The 24,021-nt window shown below is 36.7% G+C and overlaps 1 protein-coding gene across 1 annotated transcript in view; it reads left to right on the top strand.

Annotated features, from left to right (window-relative positions):
* The window catches only part of PIBF1 (progesterone immunomodulatory binding factor 1), a 227,033-nt gene extending 207,917 nt beyond the window's left edge, over positions 1–19,116 (top strand). Inside the window, exons 17-18 of the mRNA XM_079138952.1 lie at positions 5,077–5,250; positions 18,685–19,116. Coding sequence (XP_078995078.1) covers positions 5,077–5,250; positions 18,685–18,735 — 225 coding nt within the window. The 3' untranslated portion in view covers positions 18,736–19,116. The remainder of the gene's footprint in view (positions 1–5,076; positions 5,251–18,684) is intronic.
* Positions 19,117–24,021: the final 4,905 nt, after the last annotated feature.

The following is a 24,021-nucleotide window of genomic DNA, read 5'->3' as shown; positions in this document are numbered from 1 at the left end:
GGAGGATCAGAAGTTTGAGGGCAACCTCTGCAAATAAGCAAGGCCTTCAGCAAGAGCCTGTCTCAAAAAAATTTTTAAAAAGGGATGGGAGTGACTGAGGATAGAGCACAGTAGTAAAGCACCTCTGGGTTCAATCCTCATTACAAAAAAAAAAAAAAGAAGAAAGAAAGAAAAAGAAATAGTAGTCAAGGAACCCTCCTAAACTTAGAAGAAGGTAAAAAGATGGAAATAAACATGAAAAAAAGTAAATGAAAAAGAAGATTGCTGAGCAAAAAAAACAAGGAAATAAAATTCAGATGCATCATAGTTCTCAGAAATTTATTTTAGAAAACCAAGAGGTAATACTGTCAACACACAATAATCTCCATAATACTTTCATAAAATTAATCAAGTGTATGCTATCAAATAATAAAGTGAGAGGGAGAAAGGTTGTAAGAAATTATAGAACTTGCCAAGATGTACAATAAAAACTTTTTTCAGAATAATGACTGCACATTAATTTTAAAAACAGTCAGTAGAAAATTGATCCCATTAAACAGTATGATTAAGAAACTAGGCAAGCTGGGGTTGTGGCTCAGTGGTAGAGCAATTGCCTGGCATGCGTGAGGTTCTGGATTTGATCCTCAGCACTACATAAAAATAAAGAAAGAAAGAAGCTAGGCAGGTATAAAGGGGAAAAAGGAAAAGAAGCAGCTAAATAATCTTAGGTAATTAGAAAATATTGATTGTTTTCATCTGTGGAAAAAGAAAAAGGCAGAAACTCCAAGCAGAAGTCTGTAACAAAGTCAAGGTATAAACAGAAACTTCAATAAATGGCATGATTTTAAGTAAATGATGAGTACAAGAAAAAGAATCCAGTTGAACTTGACATTCTTATTTGAACATCATAGTTCCTTTTCTTCATCTAATCACATACTACTCTGCAGTAAACGGTATTTACAAATCATTGGACACTTCTACAAATAAATGTATAGACTAATCAGCAAACAACAGTTATAGAAGGGAAAAAGCAGAATCAAAGGGAAATGAGGGGCTGGGGTTGTGGCCCAGTGATGGAGCACTTGCCTCATACATGTACGTGTGAGGCAATGGGTTCGAACCTCAGCACCACATAGGATGAATAGGTAAAATAAAAGTATTGTGTCCATCTACAACTAAAAAAATATTTTTTAAAAAAAGGGAAATGAAAAGGTAGGAAGATGAGACCAGGCACGCTAGCTCACTCCTGTAATCCTAGTGACTTGGAAGGCTGGGGTAGGAGAATCCCAAGTTCAAAGCCAGCCTCAGCAACATAGTAAGGCCTTAAGCAACTTAGCAAGACCCTGTCTCAAAAAATAAGAAGGGCAGGGAATGTGAGTCAATTCCCAGTACCAAATAAAACAAACAAAAAAATAATAATAATAAATAAATAAAACAAAGAAAAAGAAGAAAAGGCAGGGAAATGAAATACAAAACTCAACTTGAAGCAGAGCAGAATGGTAAATAGAAGAGGGAGCCAGCAACCAGTAGACAGACCAAAGGATAAAACCTAGCAGGTTAGGAACAATCCAGAAAAATGTCAAGATGACTTCATCTAATCAAAAGTTTCTGTTTTGTATGACAAATACATTTTCTAATTCTTGCATGTTGTGTTGGTTTACTTACTGTGTTTTGTCAGTTTATGATTGACCAATCTCATGAATAGTGATTTTCTTGTAATAGTAACATTAATTAGGAAAGGATAATTTGTGGCCAAAACATTCATAAAAGATACATTAAAATACTCCCATGGCTAAGAAGACTAAACATTATGAAGAAGTCAGTTCTTCCTAATTTTTTTTTAATTTGGCATAATCTAATTCCTATTTCCAGGAATATATCTAGAAAAATGCCTGTCATTAAACACTAAAACAGTGTGACATGGGTGCATAGATAAACCATTGAAACAGAGTTTAAAGTCTAGAAATAAATCGTATACTTATGGAAGTTTAGCACATGATAAAGATAGCATCAGTGGAGGAAAAAAATGATCTCCAGTATACTATGTTGTTATAGGATAGTCATCATGGGAGGAAATGTGTTGGATCCATACATAAAAATAAGGAAAACATGGAGAATGTCATAAAAGAATATTGACATGTTGAGCTACATTATAATCAAAAGTTTTGCATAGTGAAAAAAAAAAGAACACATGAACTAAAACAATTGCCACTCAACCATACAGGGCTAATTTCCCTTTAATATAACAACAGCTCCTTGAAATGTGTAAAAAAATGACCATTCACCCAGTAGAAAAATGGGCCATGGAGATCAACAGAAAAGGAAATATCCTTAAATATGTGGAAAGCTGCTGAACTTCACAATAGAAGAAATGCAAAATAAACATACCTAAATACTTGTCATTTCTGGCAAAAATCCAAAAAGGTAACACAAGCATACATTTTATCAATTAACAAACTGAAGCTCATTGAACCAGAGAAGACTGCCTAAGTTTAGCAGTGAATAATAGCATCAAGAATAGATGTGGGGCTGGGGATATAGCTCAGTCGGTAGAGTGCTTGCCTGTCAAGTACAAGGCCCTGGGTTCAATCCCCAGCACCACAAAAAAAAAAAAAAAAAAAAAAAAAAAAAAAAAAGAATAGATGTGTCTTTGACTTCTAGACTAATACTAAAATATTTCCACTATATGTGCTTGACTCTCTGTGTGCTCAGTGTATGATGGTATTAATAGGTACTATTTAATGTTAAAGTGGCATTTTCTTTGTTCAAATTTACCATTGATATAAAAGGGATCATCATATAAGCCAAACACAGTAAAACTTAGAATGGTTCTAAATGTTATTTTGGTATCCACTCTAGCTATATGATCCTAATAGGAATTTTACAGAATCTTCTTATTTTTAAAGTGTTTTTTACCTGAATTTCAGAAACCATAATACTATTAATACTATCAGATGAACAAAAATACTGCTGTGATCCTAAAACTCCAAATTGGGGATATCCTATTCTCAATAAGGCAAAAATATGAATCTCCCTTCTAATCTCCTGACTGGCATCAGGGGTGATCTGTGGTGGCACACACCTGTAATCTTAGTGACTTGGGAGGCTCAGGCAGTAGGATCACAAGTTTGAGACCATCCTCAGCAACTTGGTGGTAACAAGACCCTGTCTCAAAAATTTAAAAGGACTGGGGATGTGGCTCAGTGGTTAAGTACCCCTGAGTTCAATCTCTGGTATCAAAAAATAGGTGATCTGCATCCTACACCTGCTCTTTTGCCAGCCACAGAAGAAAGCCTAGGACACTTGAGGGCAAAGCCCTCTGCCTCCCACACTCTCAACTCCTTCCCTCTCTCTTATCTCCATCCCTCCTCCCCTCCCCTAGCCAATATAATAGACTAACCTCTTCTTTACTGTATTTATCTCTAAAATGCTGGTACATTGTACTGAAGGTAATTTTTTTTTCCAGTTATTTTATTTCATGTTAAGACAAAAAAGTTATGGCTAGTAGAAAGATGTTGTTTCAGATAGAAAGTTCATTTGCAAGGTGGTGATGGGGGTTTCATGAAAATAAAAGGGAGACCAATAGAGAAAGGGAACCAAAGGGACAGATGAAGGGGAGAGAAAGAGGTGGGGAAAAAAATGAAAGTTCCTCATTTCGTAGGCTGGGAGACCTCATCTGCCCCTTCCCTTCTGATTATCTTGGTGAATAGAACAGGAGCTAAAATGTACAAAAACACTAGATGTGATTAACACCAACTCAGTATATAACTTCACTATAGAGGAGAACATAAATAATATAATCTTGGAAGAAAAAAAAAGACCCATAAGGCCCAAACAATAATATATGAGTTTGGTGATTTCTGAAGCTGTACATATTCTCATGTGTTTTGAACAAGCCAGCCCAGGCTGCTGAAAGGAGAAAGGATTCTGGCACCATTTCTTCCAGCTCCTCTCCTGGCCCTAAAATCTATTAAGGTTATGTGGCTTAAACTCAGCAGCTCTGTTTTAAAATACCCACTCAAGCTAGATGGTTCTAAATAGAACTAATGACAGCCAGAAAAGAAAGGCCTGTAGGAACTTGCTCTGACACAGAGCTGATGTCTATAAACAGATTAGTAGTAGAGAACAGAGTATCTTTCTGTTGCCGTAAGTTTTGTGTCTTGGCATGAAGATGAAATAAAATAATAGGAAAAAATTACCTAGTATACAGCCTACTCTGCAGATAAATAAGGTAAAGAAGAGTTTAGTCTGTCATCTCTCCATATATTTGTGTTTGATCAATCAGTTTAGTAATTAAATAAATATTGTGCTACTGTTTATTAAGAGGGGAAATAAAGCATAGAATAGACTTGCAATAAGGAATGAGTAAAAATTCTGATCTGAGTTCTTCAAGAAGTTTAACATAATTAACCTTTCCCTCAGTGGAGGATTGAAGGGCCTGGGGGATGGCTCAGTAGTATAGTCCTTGCCCAGCATATGTGAAGATCTGGGTTCATTCCCCAGCACCACAAAAAAGAAACAGAAACCATTTATCATTTGTAAAAGGATAAGGGGATAAAATGGCTGAACAAATCCTGAAGTACTTTATTAAACTTACTGTTTGAACTGGAGATTAATAGCCAAGGGAAAAAAAACTATTTGGGTTCTTTTTTTCCTACCATCTTCATATAAGACTTCATAAGGACTGGTATAGTTTAAAGGGAGAAAAAAAATATTAAGCATCTAAATAAACTAACAACAAATGTGTAAAAAACTATGCCACACCAATTACCTCACAATCTCTGGGTGTGAGACATAGGCATCAAGGGGAGTTGCTGACGCTCCACAGGTGATTCCAATATGCAAAGTAATTTGAGAACCATTAGAGTATAGTTGTCATACTAAAAGTAATGTCAAATTTATGATGGTAAGATTCATGTGTGTGATTATTGTACATTAATATTTTGTTGTTTTTACAACTTTCCTCATTTATGTAGTATAATTGCTTCAAATATTTCTTCTACTTCAAGAAAAGTAAGTAAATATTTTAACATCAATCATTATTTGTCCCTCTGCCAAAATCATACTTGTCATTTTCTTGTTTTCATATATCAACAGGAATTAGCAGCAATGAAACAGATTCTCATTAATATGCGTAGTAAACATTCTGAAAACAACTTACTTCTTACTAAAACAGAATCAAAAAATCTGACAGAAAATCAGACATCAAAGACTTTGAATTTGCCTAAAGAACATGAAGACAATATATTTATACCCAAGCCAACACTCTTTGTAAGTACAATTAAAAGTACTTCTAATTTCATCTCTGATTTTCACTAAATATATTTTAAATTTTTTCCTCTCATTCATATTGTTTTTAAACTAACTTTAATAGTTTTATGGAAGGGCCTTGAAAGATCTGAATTTGTTCCTTTTTTTCAGTGTGTATCTTATCTCTCTTACTGATGATAGTTGGATTTTGTTTCTAGTTAACATATTGAACTTGCCCAGAAATTATCCTAAATGTGGCACTGTCTTTCCCCCGCCTCCAGGGACTAATTATAGGGGAATCAGAAATGCATTGTCTATAATGTTGTAATTTACATAAGAATAAAAGGGGGGAAGAATAAAAGGAATGAAAAATAGCACCTGTTCCCTCCCTCTTATTTATAAAATAAATAATGTTTTGTTCTGAGTCCCCATGAAGTATAAAACCAATCATATTAACATAAACTGAAATGCATTGTTAGGTAGAAATGTATGTGCACAGAAACTAGTCAAAGAAAAGTAAATAAGGAAATTTTGTATTAAAAAATTAGATTAAGAAATATTAAATTATATACTTTAACAAATAATAAAAATAGAGATTAAAAGGCAACAGAATCAAAATAGTAACATTATTAAAATATTTTACTTCTTTGTGGCTTCTCAATCATGGCTTCATTTCTCAGAAGAAAAGTGATTTTTTTACCTTCTGTACATAAAGAATCAAAGCCAGAAAGATTTTCTCTGATACTCTGATCCAGTGAGTCTCCAGAATCTTAATTTTTTAAAAATTCCCTGGATGATTATAATAAGAAGTCAAATATGGGAACTTCTGATCTAATGCATTTCATTATATGTGCAGATAATGCTCCTCAAGATCATGATTGTATAATTCAACCTCCCTTTTTATTTTTTTAACAAATGATAGAAAGTTGCAATCTCAATCAAATAAAGAACAGTTGTAAGGATACATATGGCAATAAAGGAGACTGAGCTGACAGGTAAGAGAAAGCAGGAAGCCTCCACTGCCTGGATACAAGGCAGCTCCTGGGATTTCAGCAGCCCTGTCCCTGAATCTTTGCTTCTGCAGTACATTAGCTTCTCTTTGTTTCTTTCCTGGTTTCTGTTTACTCATAGTTTCCACTTCCTCATTGACTTGCTCATGGCCTTTGTCTTGAGACATCTTTCTGTGCATCCTTTCCATCTCTGCTGTCTTAGAACCTAGATTTCACTGCATTTTCCAAGACACAGCTCACCCTCATGGATGGTACCCTCTTTTTTGGCAAGACTTCCTAAAATCATTAGTCTATAGAATGACTGCTCTTACTGGTGAACAGAGGTCACACTGTACCAAATTTAACTGCTTAGTGCCATTTTTTTAGGGGGACTATGGCTGAGTTTTCCTCAGAAGTGGGCTGAGTATGGTGAGACTGTGCCATCTGTTATATCTACAGGAAGAAGGCAGAGTGAATGCATGAACAATGGGAAAATAAGCTCTGATGAAAACCACAAGATAGTCAAATATTTAAGACCTATCAGAATTCTCTCAGCCAGGTGTGATGTGCATACCTGCAATCAGTCCCTACAACTCTGGAGGTTGAGACAGGACAGTTCCAAGTTTGAGGCCAGCCTGGGCAACTTAGGGAGACTCAATATCAAAATAAAAGTTAGAGGACTGGGGAGGCAATTCAGTGGTAAAGCACCCCTGGGTTCAATCCCTAGTACCAGGGGGGAAAAAATCTCTCATCTGCTTTTCTGACCCTCCTCTATTCCAAGCAATAACCACATCTTCTGAACCTGCTTTTCTACATTTCTGACTTTAACTTAACTTGGTAACCTGTTTGTGATTTCCTAAAATCCTGAGTGCAGCCAGTACATAAATAAGATTAAGTTTTCCCAGTACCTCAAAATCAGGTTATGCAGTGAGGATAAAACCAAGAGTCACTATATAAAGTATGAATTGGGTTGTTTTCATTTCTTTTTTTTTGCTTATCTACATTTTCTATTTTGTTTTCTGATAAAGTTTATTATTGTTAAATAAGGGAACATGTTCAAAGAGGTTACAAGTTTAGCTGCCCTCATGAAAACTGAGAGGTGATATTGTAGACCTATCAAATAAAGATCATGTGCTAATGCAAAATTAGTAAGGAGACCAAGTGGTGGCACACACCTATAATCCCAGCACCTAAGGAGGCTGACGCAGGAGGATCATGAGTTCAAGGCCAGCCTCAGCAACTAGTGAGGCCCTAAGCAGCTTAGTGAGACCCTATCCCAATATTTTTTTTAAAAGGTGGGGGGAGTGGGGGATAAGGATGTGAATCAGTGGTAAAGTGCCCCTGGGTTCTATCTCCAGGGCCCAAAAAAAATTAGTAATGAGATTTATATAATTTATACACTCTTAGCCTGTTTTTATCTATAAATTAGAAGAAAATTACTTGAAATTCATTCTGGAATTTATATTCTAGTATTCTATAATTCACTTTAGGCAAAAATATTTTTTTTTTCAGTCAGTGTTGGGGATTTAACCCAGGACCTCACATATGCTTAGGCAAACCCTCTACCACTGAGCTATACCACCAGCCATGTTTTTTATTTTGAGAGTCATTAAGTTGCCTAGGCTGGTCTTGAACTGCCTATCCCCTGGCCTCAGCCTCCTGAGTAGCTGTGATTATTGGCATGCCCCACTACACCTATCTTTTCAATATTTTCAGTTTTACCTGACAATACTTATATTTTATGAACTTGTTAATCAGGAATTTATTGTGCAAGTACTTGAAATAAGATCTAATAATTTCATAATCTTATGGTTTTGTAACTAAAATGGAAACATTTCTAATTTACTTCCAGATTCTTTGGCTAATATTTGTTGTTGGTATTTTTTTCAATTTGTTATTTTTAGTTACACATGACAGTAGAGTCTATTTTGACATATTTTTACAGACATGAAATATATCTTTTTCTAATTAGGATCCTAATCTTGTGGATGTACGTGATGTTGAGATTCACTGTGAATTATTCATATACATACATAGGAAAGTTATGTCAAATTCATTCCACTATCTTGTTGGTATTTTAACTGATATTAAATTCAAGGATGAATGAATGAACCAGGCACAGTGGCACATACCTGTAATCCCAGCAGCTCCAGGAGGCTGAGGCAGGACAATGTTGAGTTCAAAGCCAGCCTCAGCAATTTAGCAAGGCCCTAAGCAACTCAGTGAGACCCTGTTTCTAAATAAAATATTTAAAAGGTCTGTGGATGTAACTCAGTGGTTAAGTGTCCCTGGGCAGTACCCCCCCCCACCCCTGCCAAAATCAGATGAATGCATGTATGCATTTTTTTGGGGGGAAGGGGGTGTACCAGGGATTGAACCCAGGGGCGCTTAACCACTGACCTACATCCCCAGCCCTTTTTATGCTTTATTTTTTGAGACAGGGTATTGCTGAATTCCTCAGGGTCTTGCTAAGTTGCTGAGGCTGGTTTTGAACTTGCAAACCTCCTGCCTCAGCCTCCCAAATCACTGGGATTACAGGCATGCACCAGGGCACCCAGCAAATGCATGCATATTTATCCATTGAAAATACGAGGGAATCTCACACAAAACTACCGTTAACTGGGCAGTGGCATTGGAGCAGAGTTATCATAAAGGAGAGCGAAATAAGGGCTTGACATTTTTATTTCTTTTTATATTCTTATGAATATTTTGCAGAATACATGTGATATTTATTTATATATGAAGACAAGTCCAAAAGGTGCATTTTATAGAAAAACTATGATCATTGAAATCACATGTGACAGAGTTGTTGTTTAGGCATTTAGTGCACCAACATAGACTAGATTGAACTACATAATATAAGTACCTTCAGGACGGAAGTTCTGATCCATTTGTGTTCTACAGCACATGAACAAGGCAGGTACTCAATAAATATTTGCTGAGGATTTAAAAAAAAAAAAAAAAAAAAGCAGTTACTTATCTCTCTCATTTGACTATCTTCTTAGCTTTAAACTTTTTGCTGGGTGGGGATGTTAAACTCAGCTATAGGGAAGTAAAAGTAGCAACTTCCAAGACAATAGTGAAGACTACTTCTGCCACCAGCAAAACCACTTCAGTCGCTCTCATTCACAAACACCCAGTTCATTCCCACCTAATCATCTGCTTTCTCTCTCAAGATAGCTCTTAGCTATGCTAGGCTTTTTGTGTAGCCTTTCCTTCCTGGAAAAACCTGGAGCTGTTCTAATCCCCTTTAGAGTGACTTTCCCTTTTCCTTCCCAAACACAGTGTAAACATTCCTAAACATCTTTCACTAGTTTTCTGCTGCCATCTTATTCCAAAATGTCATTTATACTTAGGATTTGCATTATTGTCACTGTTTTCTTAATACCTCAGCCATCCTTCCCTAACAACCATCCTTAGTCTTTTCTCCAAGTGAAGTAGGGAAGAATAGTTACTTTAGATTAGGCAGAGGGGAGTGAAGGGAGGAGAGGGGGCCTGGGGGTAGGAAGGATAGTAGAATGAATCAGACATTATTACCCTGTGTACATATATAACTGTATGACTGGTGGGATTCAAAATCATGTATAACCAGAAGAATGAGAAATTATACTCCATTATATATGATGTTAAAGTACATTCTACTGTCATGTATAACTAAAACATAAAAAAAAAGCCTTGGACTCCAAGTAGGATAGGGAACAGCTGACAGTGCAGCCCCAGTATACAGTGTATGAAAGTGAATTACAGTGAGTTGGTAATGGAGTACAGGTCTCGGCTTGGTCTCATATAAATTTATGTGATTTATATGAACCACACGTTTCTCTAGAAGGCTGCATGTAGTCATCTGGAAGGAAGAAAATATTCAGGTAAGTACAATTCAGTTCAACAGGTGTGTACTGACTGATATAAGAATCTATACTAGGTATGATAGAATATTTGATCATTAGATAGGGTCTGCTTTAAAGATGCTGCTGCTTGCTGGGCAGGGTGGTGCATGCTTGTAACCCCAGTGACTCAGGAGGCTGAGGCCTGAGGGGGACCCCATCTCAAAATAGAATAAAAATGCTAGGGAGGCTGGGCTCGGTGGCACATGCCTGTAATCCCAGCAGCTTGGGAGGCTGAGGCAGCCACAGCAACTTAGTGAGGCCCTAAGCAACTTAGCAAGACCCTGTCTCTAAATAAAATATAAAAAGGGGTGGGGATGTGGCTCAGTGGTTAAGAGCCCCTGGACTCAATCACTGGTACAAAAAAAAAAAAGTTTAAAAAAAGGTTAGGGATGTAGCTCATGGGTAGAGTGCCCCTGGGTTCAATCCCCACTACTGCAACAACAACAAAAATTAAAATAAATTTTAAAAATGCTGTTCCTCTGCAGTCAAGGATAGGAAACATGTAACAATAGTAGTAAATGAAATTGGATAGCCTACTTTATAGGAAATATAAATTGTTTATGAAAATTGAAAGAAACAATAGATAATATGATGTTGGTGGACTCAGACTGTCTTATCAGAAAGAAAGAATTTGAGCTAGGCTTTGAAGAATGTATAGTATTTTGTCAGATGAAGATAAGAATTGGAAATTCCAAAGGCAAAGATAATACAACTTTTACAAAATATTTTCTGACTTGTGATCCTGTTATTTAGGAACAGGATGTCTAGTGTGTCTCTTCTATATCTAGACTTTTTTCATTTCTTACTTCATTACATCTGTCTGATTTTAGTCATTTCACCACTCATTAACACTTTCCCTTAGGACAAAAGGAAAATAAAAATAGATATGTTATAAATAGAGTAGTCAAATTAATAGAGACATAAGGTAAAATGGTGGTTGCCAAGGACTGAAGGCAATGGGGATACTGTTTAATGGAAATAGCTTCAGTTATGCAAGATGAAAAAGTTCTATGGATGGTTAATAACTGTAAATGTACTCATTGCCTCTAATCTATACATTTAAAAATGGTTAAGATGGGGCTGGGGCTCAGTAATAAGAGTGTTTGCCTGGTGTGGGAAAGATTCAGATTCAATCCCTAGATTGGGAGGTGGAAGAGGTACAGTTAAGATGGTGTATTTTATGTGATGTTTATTTTAAATCACATTTTTTTTTTTATTTTAGGTATTGTAGAGTGGTTATAAAAACAGTTTTGTTTTGGTTTTCTTGATACTGAAGATTGAACCCAAGGGTACTTAACCACTGAGCCACATCCCCAGCCCTGTTTATTTTGAGACAGGGTTGCACTAAGTTGCTTAGGGCCTCACTAAGTTGCTGAGCCTGGCTTTGAACTTGTGATCCTCCTGCCTCAACTTCTCAAGCCACTGGGATTACAGGCATGTGCCACCATGCCTAGCTCATTATTTGTTTGTTATTTCCGCATTCGCACTGTGCTGGGGACTCAAACCCAGGCCTCCAGCATGGGAGGCAGGCATTCTACGTGATGGGCTATATCGCCAGCACTCATTATTTGTTAATAAAGAAAAGTTTATGCTGGCTGTGGTGGTGGACACCTGTAATTCCAGCAACTGAGGAGGCTGAGGCAAGAGGATTACAAGTTCAAAGCCAGTCAGGGCAACTTAAGACCCTGCCTCAAAATAAAAAATAAAAAGGGCTGGTGATGCAGCTCAGTGGTAGAGTGCTCCTGAGTTCAATCCCCAGTACTGCAAAAAGAAAAAGTTGATAATTTCATCAAAAATAGAATTTAGTAGTTACTTATAACATACTAATATAATGAGTACAATTGGATGTATTAAGTGACACAGGGGCTGCCTGGAGTGGTATTGTTTCTTACTTCAGAATAAATGACCTTTGCTGATAGATTAAAGGTGCTCTAGCCACCCCAGGCACTGGGGACTGAGGGAACCAATAGCTCAATGTAACTATAACACTTTCTTTTCACATTTGTGTTAGGAACCTATGGAATCTAGACTATTTGTTTGGAACCTAGACTCATCTGACCAAAATTATGACCAGACCTCAAGATACCTCTGTGCACATTGACATTTTTAAAATATTGTTTTCATTTTTTAGTATCAGGAATACTAATTGTAACCTCTTCCTAATGTAATTTAGCTGGCAAACTGTTACAAATAAGGGGCTTCTTTTTAATTTTTATTTTATTTCTTTTTGGTACCAGGGATTGAACCCAGGGGCACTCAACCGCTAAGCCACATCCTCAGCCCTTTTTATTTTTTATTTTGAGACAGGGTCTTGCCAAGTTGCTTAGGGCCTCACTGTTTCTGAGGCTGGTCTTGAACTTTTGATCCTCCTGCCTCAGCCTCCAGAGCCCCTGGGATTACAGGCATTCACCACTGTGCCTGGCCCACTAGGCTTATTTCATCTCCTTTTATCAATGATCATTCTTTCTAATTTTAACAAATTTTCTCAATATGTTATAACCCCAAGTTATATATTAATGTTTTAGTTGACTACTTCTGCATGATGCAAAGGTACCTATCTTATCAGTTAATTGTCTCCAAAAATCACTTTGTAACAGTGAATTACTCCTGGTAGGTTTCTGGTTAATGCTGTCATTTGTTTCTACAACAGTTTTCTGAACACTTTGCTAAATCTGGAATATAATTTACTTTGGGACCTGTTAACACACCATAACAATTCAAGGTTGTTATTAATTCTGTTTCTCTATAAAATTATAAACATAATTAACTTAAACCAGCACATCAAAATAAAAGCAACATTCTCATTATAAAAGATTATCTTTAAATAATTTATATGCCTAATATAAAATATTAAAATATGTATATGAAAACAGCTTAATCTAAAAGAGTATATGAGAGTCATATTTAAAATAAGAACCCTTCTCACTTAAAATTAGTTTGTTAATAACTGAGGGGCATATTGAATTTTGTTACTTATAAAACACCATTCATGGTTATGAAGGGTAAGTAACTTTATTAAAGTGGAAGAATAAAAGAAATACTACTGTTCAAATGGTTAAAGGAATGGAATTAACCATGTATAATGGCATATACCTGTAATCCCAAAGATTTGAGAGGCTGACGTAGGAAGATTACAGATTTGAGACCAGGGGTTCTCAGCAATTTAGTAAGGCCTTAGGCAACCTAGTGAGACCCTGTCTCAAAATGAAAAAATAAAAAGGTCTGGGGATGAACTCAGTTATAAAAGAACCAATGGGTTCAATCCGTAGTACCAAAAAAACCAAAAAAGTAGAATTATCAAAAAAAAAAAGCAATTAATTTTATATCCAAATTATTTTATCAAATAATAATAACATACAGGAAAACATGACAAATTGTAGGAAGAAAAATAAAACAGGAAGGGGGATGGAGAAGGGAGGTGGGTATAGCCTCCCTGAGAAGGCGATTCTTAAGTAAAAACCTGAAGGAATAAGAGCACAGCTCAAGGTTTTTGAGCAGCTACATTTTTTTAGATCCTATCATCATCTTATAATATTGAGGAAGCTTTAAAATAGCAGTATAATAGGTAGAAATAGATTCTGATGAAAATCTGTTTTGTTATTAATAAATTAACTGGGGACAGTGGCACACACCTATAATCCCAACTACTGTGAAGGCTGAGACAGGAGGATCATAAATTCCAGACCAGTCTAGGTAATTTATCATAACCCTGTCTCAAAATTAAAAATAAAAAGGGCTGGAGATATAGCTCAGAGGTAGACTATTTAACAGCTTTAGCAAATTATTCAGTCTCTTGGATAAAGACCTGGAGATAAGCATTTCAGGACTAGTTTCTGGCCCTATAAGTCAGAGACCTAGGTTTCTGTTTTTCTCTTCAGAATCCTTGGAGTGTGGCTTCTACTTTTTAAATCACAGTATAGATGTTGTAGGCTCAGCCATCACATCTGAATTCTAAGCAGGAAGCAAGAAAAGAGATTGACCACCCCATCTCCCTTTCTAAAGAAGTTTTTCCATAAATCCTGCCCAACATCTCAACTTATATTCCATTGGCCAGAACTTGGTCATATGACCCATCCTAGCAGCAAGGAGAATAATATGTCATTTTTAACTAGATGGGCCCATTTCTCTCCTAAAAAACATCTGTTTTTAGATTCTGTTATTAAGAAGAGAGAAATAAGCCAGGTTCAGTGGCACATGCCTATAATCCCAGCTGCTTGGGAGGATCACAAGTTCAAAGCCAGCCTCAGCAACTTTGTGAGATCCTAAGCAACTCAGCAAGACCCTGTCTCTAAATAAAAATATAAAGAGCTGGGGATGTGGCTCAATGGTTAAGCATCCCTGGGTTCAAACCCTGGTACCCACCCCATAAAAAATAAAGAAGGGGGTATAGGACTAGGATGCATTTCAGAGATGAGGCCTTGAGTTTGATCCCCAACACCACAAAAAATAAAATGAAAACAGTAAAGGTTTGGGATGTAGCTCTGTGATGGAGCACTTGCCTACCATATGCAAGTCTCTGGATTCATTCCCTAGCATTATACAAAAAAAGTTACAACCAGCTCCTAATAGTGCCAAATTGGGGACTAAACTCTAATACATGGGCCTCTGAGGGACATTCCAAATTCAAACTATAGCACAAGCTAACTAAGAAAAGGAGGACAAAAATCACCCTCAGAAATGAAAAGGGAGCATTACTAAACTATCCCATAGACATTTTCAAAGACAATAAAGGAATAATTTGAACAACTCTATAACCACAATTTTTTTAATACTAGGAATTAAACCAGAGATTCTCTACCACTGAACTATATCCCCAGCCCTTTTTATTTTTTATTTTGAAACAGGGTCTCACTGTGTTGCTCAGGCTGGCCTTGAACTTGGAATTCTCCTGCCTCAGCCTCCCAAGTCACTGGGATTATAGGCATGTGCCAGCACACCAAGTTTGTGACCACAAATTTGATGAACCAACTCCTTGAAAGACACAGTCTGCTACAAGTCACACAGGAAGAAATAGACAAACTGAATGATCCCATTTCTATTAAAGAAGTTGTATGGATTTATAACCTTTCAAAGTAATGCCAGACCCAAATGGGTTCCCTGTTGAATTCATTTAAGGAAGAAATTATACCAAATGATGGAAACAAAGGGAATATGTTTCCCACCGCATTTTACCAGGCCAGCAAGAGCTTTATAACTATAACAAGATAAAGATATTACAGCAGAAGGGAAACTACAGACCAGGGCCAGGATGTAGCTCAGTGGTAGAGCTACTTGGTAGACCTAGTATCTATAAGGCCCTGGGCTCAATTCCCAGCACCACAAAAGGGAAAAAAACAAAAGAAAACTAAAGAAACTACAGACCAGTGGGTGTAGTAAGGCCTTGAGTTTGATCCCCAGAACCATAAATTAATTAATTAAAGTAAAAATTTTTGCCTAGAAAACCACAGACCAATACCTCTCATGAACATAAAGCTAAAAATTCTTTGTGGATTTTTAAGGGCAGTGAAATTATTTTGTGTGATACTTAAGGCACGTATACCTTTGTTAGTTGTGACCAAAACGCCTGATAAGAACAGCGGAAAAGTTTATTTCAGGCTTGCAGTTTCATAGGTTCAGTCCGTGGTTAGCGAACTCCATTACTCTGGACCTGAGGTGAGGTAGAACATCCTCCTGGAACGACCTGGTGGGTGAAAACTGCTAAGCTCATGGCAGCACTGAAACAAAGAGAGAGGAGCCAGGCTCCAAATATAATCCCCAAGTAAACACCCCCAGTGACCTACCTGCCTGTAGTTACCACCCGATAATCCATTCAGTTAATCCATCAAATAGATTAATTCACTGATTAGGTTATAGCTCTCAGTCTAATTTCTCCACATCTGAACATTTCTGAATTGCCTAATGTGAGCTTTTGGGAAGATATTTCATATGTGAACCATAACAGTGTCTTAAGACATTTGTCCAAACCCATAGAATGCCCAACACCAAAAGTGAACCCTAATGTAAACTATGGACTTTGAATGATAATGATGTATCAGTGTAGGTTCCTCACTTGTAAGGATGTACTACTATGATGAAGGATGTTAATAATGAGGAGGCTAAGCATGTTTGGGGCATGGAATATATAGCAGATCTCTTTAACTTCCCCTCAATTTTGCTGTGCACCAAAAACTGTTCTAAACAATTGCCTTTAAAAAAAAATGCTCAGGCTGGAGATGTAGCTCAGTTGGTAGAGTGCTTGCCTCATAAAGCCCTGGGTTCAATCCCCATCATTGCAAAAAAAAAAAAAAAAATATATATATATATTATATATTTACTTCAGAAGAACATATACTAAAATTGGAATGATACAGAGAAAATTAGCATTGCCCCTATGATCATGCACAAATTTGTGAAACATTCCATATTTCTAAAAGAAATAAAACACTGGTGAACTAACAGACATTTCTGGCCAAATGGTAGTTTTTAATCACCAGTTAATAAACTAGACTTCTGGGGCTCAGTTTAGCTCCATGGAAAGAAGAGAGAAAAGGAGAAAGGAAACAAACGAGCATTCTACCTCATACTTTTGTGTCCTTTAGATTTGGTTAGGGTGGGTCACCTATGAATTCTCTTGTAAGATAGGCCTTTCCCAAGTGATTTTCTTATTTTTGCCAGGGAAGTTTCTCTGACGTTTGATGCCAAAGCCATTGAACTTTCTTTTAAAGAAAGAACTGCTGAAATGTCTTGATTGCATTTTACAAAGATAAGCTTGAAAGAATTATGAACAGTGAATTGAACAAGTTAGAGTCTCAATCAGAATAGGAAGCTCTTGCAGGAATCAAGCCAGAAATGATAGAAGCCCAACATAAGCCAGTGAGATCAAGAGAGAAGAGATCAAGATCAAGATCAAGAGTAAAGATACTTTAATTACAGGACTAGTTAGAATAGATATAGAAGAGGGATCTGATATTTCTGATTTAGATTAATGTATTTGTGACTTTAATTGGAGATCTGAGGAGAGAAGAAGGTGGCTTATATTGGTGGTAATCCACACTAGCTAATACTACGAATAAGGTCAGGCGGGGCTGATCACTGATGTCACTTTCAACATTTTGTGCATTCTCTATGACATCCTAAACAATATTTTTAAAATATGAACAAAGGAAGGTGTGGTAGCACACACCTGTAACCCCACCGGCACAGGAGGCTGAGGTAGGAGGACTGCAAGTTCAACGCCAGCCTCAGCAACTTAGTGAGACCCTAAGCAACTTGGTGTGATCCTGTCTCAAAATTTAAAGGGCTGAGGATGTGGCTTAGTGGTACAGCACCTCTGGGGTCAATCCCCAGTACCAAAAAAAAAAAAAAGTATGAAAAGAATATGAGTTGCCATACTATATGTCTATTTGAGAATATGGTTCTTTGTACTTTTAAGCAGATATAAGTGATAAAGAAGTAAACTGCATATTTAATAAAGCAAATTATATGAAATAGGATATTTTAATTGGAATCACTGCCTTAAAGGAATTCTGAATGCTTTATTCCTTAACAGCTCACTACTTTTTTCTCCCCCCCCCCCTTTTTTTTTTTTGTCATTGTTATTGTTGGTTTTTTGTGGTTTTTTTTGTTTTGTTTTTTGTTTTTTTGTTTTTTGTTTTTTGTTACCAGGGATTGAACCCAGATGCACTTAATGCCTCAGCTATATCCCTTGTCCGTTTTTGATTTTTAATATTTTATTTTGAGACAGGGTCTTTCCAAGTTGCTTAGGGCCTCGGCTAAGTTGTTGAGGCTGGCTTTGAACTTGGGATCCTCCTGCCTCTGCCCCCTGAGCCACTGCAATTACTAGCATGTGCCACCATGCCTGGCCTGCTTTTTTCTTACTTCTGTACAGCCTGTACAGCCTGTTTGTTTTTATACTGAAATGATTAAGCAATAAACCCAAGAAGTACTTTAGTAAGTACTTAATAATTCAAGATTTAAAACATGATAGTTGGAGTATAGTAATTCTTCAGTAAATATCAATTGACTGAATGAATACTCATGTCTATATAAAGGAGACAACTAGAAAGTTGTGTCCTTACTAGATTTTTTTTTTTTTTCAGTGCTAGAGATTGAACCCAAGGCCTCATGCATGGTGGGCAAGAATTCTACCAACTGAGCCACATCCCCAACCCTGTAGAATATATTGTTTGAACCAAAAAACTTCTATTTGTAGGTTTTTTTTTTTTTTTTCTTTTTGCTAACCAGGAATGATTGAACCCAGTGGTGCCTAACCACTGAACCCCAGTCCTTTTTAATTTTTTTTATTTTGAGACAGGGTCTTGCTAAGTTGCTTAGGGCCTCGCTGAGTTGCTGTGGCTGGCTTTGAACTTGGGATCCTCCTGCCTCAGTCTCTGATGTTTAGCTTTCTTACAGATCTACCAGGTAGGGTTATTTCTGACAAAGGACAAAACTTTTGTCCTTAAGTGTCTTTCTGAACCAAGAAAAGCAGTTCTGTAGTTGACATAAAAAGGCCCCAATGTGTATAGGTAATTAGTTCTCTAAATCGCCTTTCTTGTCCTCCTTGTAAGCATTTTGTTTCATTTTCTTTTTCTTCTTTTTAGACTAAAAAGGAAGCACCTGAATGGTCTAAGAAACAGAAGATGAAGACCTAGTGTTTTCCACTGCTGGGGACCAAACCCAAGCCTTCATGCTAGGCAAGTGCTCTACCACTGAGCCAAATCTGCCTCCAAAACCTGAGGATGTTTTGGATTGGATATGCTGGATATATCATTATTTACTCCTGAAGTTCTTTTTATGATGAGAAAGAAGTTCATCTTAATAATATACTTAGCATTTTTTAAATAAGTAATTTAATGTTTACTCAAACTAATGTTATATTAACAAATTTCAGCATAATCAAAATATATAAAGTGAAAACAATAATATGCTTTATATTTGATTTTATCTATTTTGTTACAAAATAAACATATCCTATGATTTAGATTTTGGAACTTTCATAAATGTTCAGTGTGTGACTTATAAATATTTTGGTGATTAAATTTTCCAGACTACATAAATTTTTTAAAAATATTTTTTAGTTGATGAGTCTTTTATCTGATTTATTTATTTATATGTGGTGCTGATAATTGAACCCAGTGCCTCACACATGCTAGGCAAGCACTCTACCACTGAGCCACAACCCCAGCCCAGACTCCATAAATTTATCATAACCCAAATACAAAGACACCTTGTGTTTTTTAAAGCTAAGAATCATTTGCAAAGTCTACTTCACAAGCACTTCAAATTCTTATAATGGTGTTCAAAAACCATGTAGGTGGATATGAACTGCTGCTTCTCCTTTGGGCTTAGTATTTTTTTTTTCATGTATCTTATTATCATCAACCAATCAAATGTGACAGAAAGTCTGCTATTCTGTTGGTGAGGTAAAAGTGTGCTGAAAATCTATTGTAACATCAGTCGTAACATTGCTGCTCCAGATGTGATATTGACCAATTTGATGTCTGTTCAGTGAGAAAAGAAATCAATATGATTTTTTGTCTTGTCATAAAATGTTTCATTTCTCATTGATATAATTTAAAAGAAGGGGGGGTACCACAAAAAATAAACCAATAAATAAAAGGAGGGAGGCAAAAGGGAAAAAAAAGAAAAACATAATTATTTTCTTTGTGGTGCTAAAGATTGAACCAAGGCTTTAAGCATGTTAGGCAAGTATGTTCTACTACTGAGCTATATGCCCACCATATAATTTTATATAAATAGTTCTGTTAAAAGACAAAATGATAACACATTTAAAGATCTTGTATTTTTTGTTGTTGTTGTTTTTCTTTTTTTTTCTTTTTGCACTATATATTAAACCCAAGACCTTATGCATACTAGGTAAGGACTCTACCATTGAGCTACATCCCCAACCCTAGTTTAAATATCTTAATTGCCTTTATTTGTTATGTGGAACACTTCATTCCATATAAATATTCCAAAAAGCAGAGCAGAAGATATTGCTTTTTTTTTTTTTTTTTTTTTTATTGTAAACAAATGGGATACATGTTGTTTCTCTGTTTGTACATGGCGTAAAGGCATACCATTTGTGTAATCATAAATTTACATAGAGTAATGTTGTTTGATTCATTCTGTTATTTTTTCCCTTCCCCCCAAGATATTGCTTTTAAGCTAAAAAAGGACTAAAGAAAGCAGAAACAAAGAACAAAAACTGGATTTGCCTTTTGTTTCAGTTACTTTCTGCCCTGGGAGTGTAGCTCAGTGGTGGAGTACCTATTTAGCAAGCACAAGGCCCTGGGTTTAATCCACAGTGCCTAATAATAACAACAAAACAACAAATAACTGGTTGATTAACATCAAGTCACTCTTTTTCCTGTAAGGATTAACACAGAGGCAAGTTTATTATCATGGACATTGAAACTGACCCCTTAGGGAAATTTTGTTTTTATCTCTCCTGATTTCTTGGAATGGTAGATAACAACTTGGTTTCAGTTGATGACCTGAAACTTTTGTATGTGTGACTGTATTTTGTTTTTTAGTCTGGTCTTTAGGGCCTTAGCTTAGTCCAAAACCATGACCTCCTGTACTTTTTATTCAACATACATATCCAATTTTCTCAAGTACTGTTAGCATTTTAGGCTGGATAATTCTCTCTCAGGTGGGAGTAGGAGGCTTTCCCTCAAATTTGTGTTATGTTTAACATCTCCCTGGCCTTCTCCACAGAAGCCAGTAGTACTCTAACCGCAATCACAGTTTTGATAGATCAAAAAATGTCCTCAGGGGCTGGGAATGTAGCTCAGTTGGCCCTGGGTTCAATCACAAGCACCTCAAAAAAAAAAAAAAAAAAAAAAGGAAAAAAAAAAAAAAAATGTCCTTGAACCGGACTTGGGGGTGTGTGCTTGCAATACCAGCAACTTGGGAGGCTGAACCTGGAGGATCTCTAGTTTAAAGCCAGCCTCAGAAAGTTAGTGAGGCCCTGTCTCTAAATAAAATACAAAAAAGGGCTGGGGATTTGTGTAATAATAATTAAGTGCCCCTGAGTTTAATCCCTGGTACCAAAAAAAAAAAAAGTTCTTTACTGACATTTGTATTGCTTCACCCTCAGCTATTATGCATCTCCTCACTCCTTAATCCTTACCTTATCCTCTCCTGGCCACATTTTTTGGGGGAGGGGGTGGGACTGGGGATTGAACCCAGGGGCACTCAACCACCAAGCCACTGACCCAGCCCTTTTTTGTAGTTTATTTAGAGATAGGTTCTCACTAAGTTATTTAAGGCCTCGCTAAGTTGCTGAGGCTGGCTTTGAATTCACAATCCTCCTGCCTTAGCCTCCCCCAGCTGCTGGGATTACAGGTGTGAGCTATCACGCCAGCCTATGTCATTTTTTCTTATTTTAAAAATAAGTCAAAACTACTGAGGAGGCTGATCACAAGTTTGAGGCCAGCCTGAGGGCCTTAGCAAGACCCCATCTCAAAATTTTAAAAATGGGCTGGGGTGCTAGGGAGTAGCTCAATGGTAGAATGTCCCAGGGTTCAATCCTCTGTAGCACAAAAAAGCAAAAGAAAAAAATTGTAAAAACAAAATTAACACTGAGTGCGGTGGCACAAACCTGTAATCCCAGTGATTGGAAGACTGAGGCAGGAGGCTCGCAAGTTGCGGGACAGCCTCAATAATTTAGTGAGAGCCTGTCACAAAAAATAAAAAGGGCTAGAGATGTAGCTCATTTGTAAAGTGCCCCTAGATTCAATCCCTAATACCAAAAAAATGGTTTTTTTCTTGGTGTTTTATGAAATACTGCCTAAATGAAAGAACAATAGCTACCATCATAAAGCCCATTCCACCTAGTTGTTGTTTCATGTTTCCTACTACTTTATTTGTCATAGTACTTCTGCCAAATAAGCATTATCTTCATTTTTTACATAAAAAAAAAAGATACTCAAGTAGTTTATTATCCCAAGATCAGACACATAATAAATAGAAGTGGATTTGAGCTGAGTGTTCCTAATTCCAATGGCCGTGCTCTTTCCAGTGCAGGACCCCTCATGCTCCGTTACCTATCCCTGCCACTACCTGCAGTGGGATGGAAAGAATGGGGTGAGGGTATCCTAATCTGTCGGCTCTTCTTGGGTGCAGGGTGACCTAATGGGGCTCCAGCATAGTTGCATTTTTGTTAGAAAAGTTCATGGATATCAAATCTATTCCTAAAGATTTAATGTTGCAAACACTTTCTAAGAGTTTTTCTAGATTAATAGGATAGAGTTGAGTCTTCAAAATCAACTAAATAGCAGATATTAATTTTATTGATTCATCCATTCTTTTAACATGAAAAAACTAAAATTTGTATGACATTGAGACTGAATTGTCTTCTTCCCTTCCTTAAAGCTCTCTTAAAAATAACTCTATAAAATCTCAAACCCCAAAGGAAGGAGTTTATTCTCAATATTAAAATTTCTAAAAAGAACTATCATCTAGTGACCCAGAGTACTCCAAATTCACTTTTTATATTGAACAAGCAGTTTTTGGATGATCATCCATCAGGAGTTTTATAGCAAGATTTCCACATAAACTTTGTATTTATTTTTCAGGGCTGGGGGTGGGACCCAGGGCCTCCTAGGCATGCACTTATCCACTGAGCTCCACCCCCAGCCCGTCCAATGTCAAGTGTTTAAGGAACCAGGTTTCTTTTTATGCTAACATTCTAAGATGGACAGAAAGGTTACTATATAGTCCTTGTTTACAGCTTTATGGGAAGCTTCTGTGGGTATCTTTAAGAAAACCCACTTAATTCTTTGAAAAAGATTTTCTTTTTTTTTTTCCTTTTCTTGTAATAAAGACTGAACCCAAGACACTTTACCATTGAAGGACATCCCTAGCCCCTTTTATGTTTTATTTTGAGACAGCATCTTGCTACGTGGCTGAGTGTCTTGCTAACTTGCCCAGGCTGGCCTCAAACTTGTGATCCTCCTGCCTCAGCTTCCCAAGCCACTGGAATTTCCTTTCTTTTTTTTTTTTTTTTTTTTTTGTGGTGCTAGGGATTTGAACCAAGGGCCTTGTGGTTACAAGGCAAGCACTCTACCAACTGAGCTATATACCCAGCCCTTATGCCACTAGGATTAACAGGTATACATCACTATTCCTGGCTTCACATTTGTTTAAAAAAAAAAAAAAAAAATTAGTAAAACTTTTTTTGTTAAGTTTTTTGTAAAAAGTTTTGTTAAGAAAAAAAAAAAAAAAATACTACTGAGCAGGTAGCAGTGCACTCCATCCAGCCACTTGAAAGGCTGAGGCAAGAAGACCACGTGAGCCCAGGAGTACAAGGCCAGCCCAGGCAGCATAGTAAGACCTGTTCAGAAAAAAAAAAAAAAAAAAAAAAAATTTAAGAAAAGGAGGAAAAAAATGCTGCTTCTATCTGACATGACTTCATGTGAAGATGAATTCCTTGCCTAATAAAGGATAAAAAATTGGGTTATTCTAACTTTTCACTGATATTGAAAAGCCTAATGATATACACAAAAGAAAGTTTATTTTAATATTACTCATTTTTAATAAATAATGTAAGTGCTTTGAAGAAAGACTTCCTCAGGAATAGAAGTCAGGCAACACTAGCCAACTAGCTACTAGAGTTCTCATGTAATACCATTTATTTTGGTTGTCCAGTTCTCAGCTTTCACAGGTTCAGAGGTTTTGGGTTTTGTTTTGTTTTTCTTTTTTAAGTACCAAGGATTGAACTTAGGGGCACTCAACCACTGAGTCACATTCCCAGCCCTATTCTGTATTTTATTTAGAGACAGGGTCTCACTGAGTTGCTTAGCACCTCACTATTGCTGAGGCTGGCTTTGAACTTGCCACCCTCCTGCCTTAGGCTCCCAAGCCGCTGGGATTATAGGCATGCGCCACCACACCCAGCCAGAGGTTTAATTTTATTAATGCAATAAACGTGA

Source organism: Sciurus vulgaris (assembly GCF_902686455.1).
Source record: "Sciurus vulgaris genome assembly, chromosome: 4".
NCBI classification, from domain to species: Eukaryota; Metazoa; Chordata; class Mammalia; order Rodentia; family Sciuridae; genus Sciurus; species Sciurus vulgaris.
Note: the sequence above shows the minus strand (reverse complement) of the source record. Positions and strands in the feature narration are given on the sequence as shown.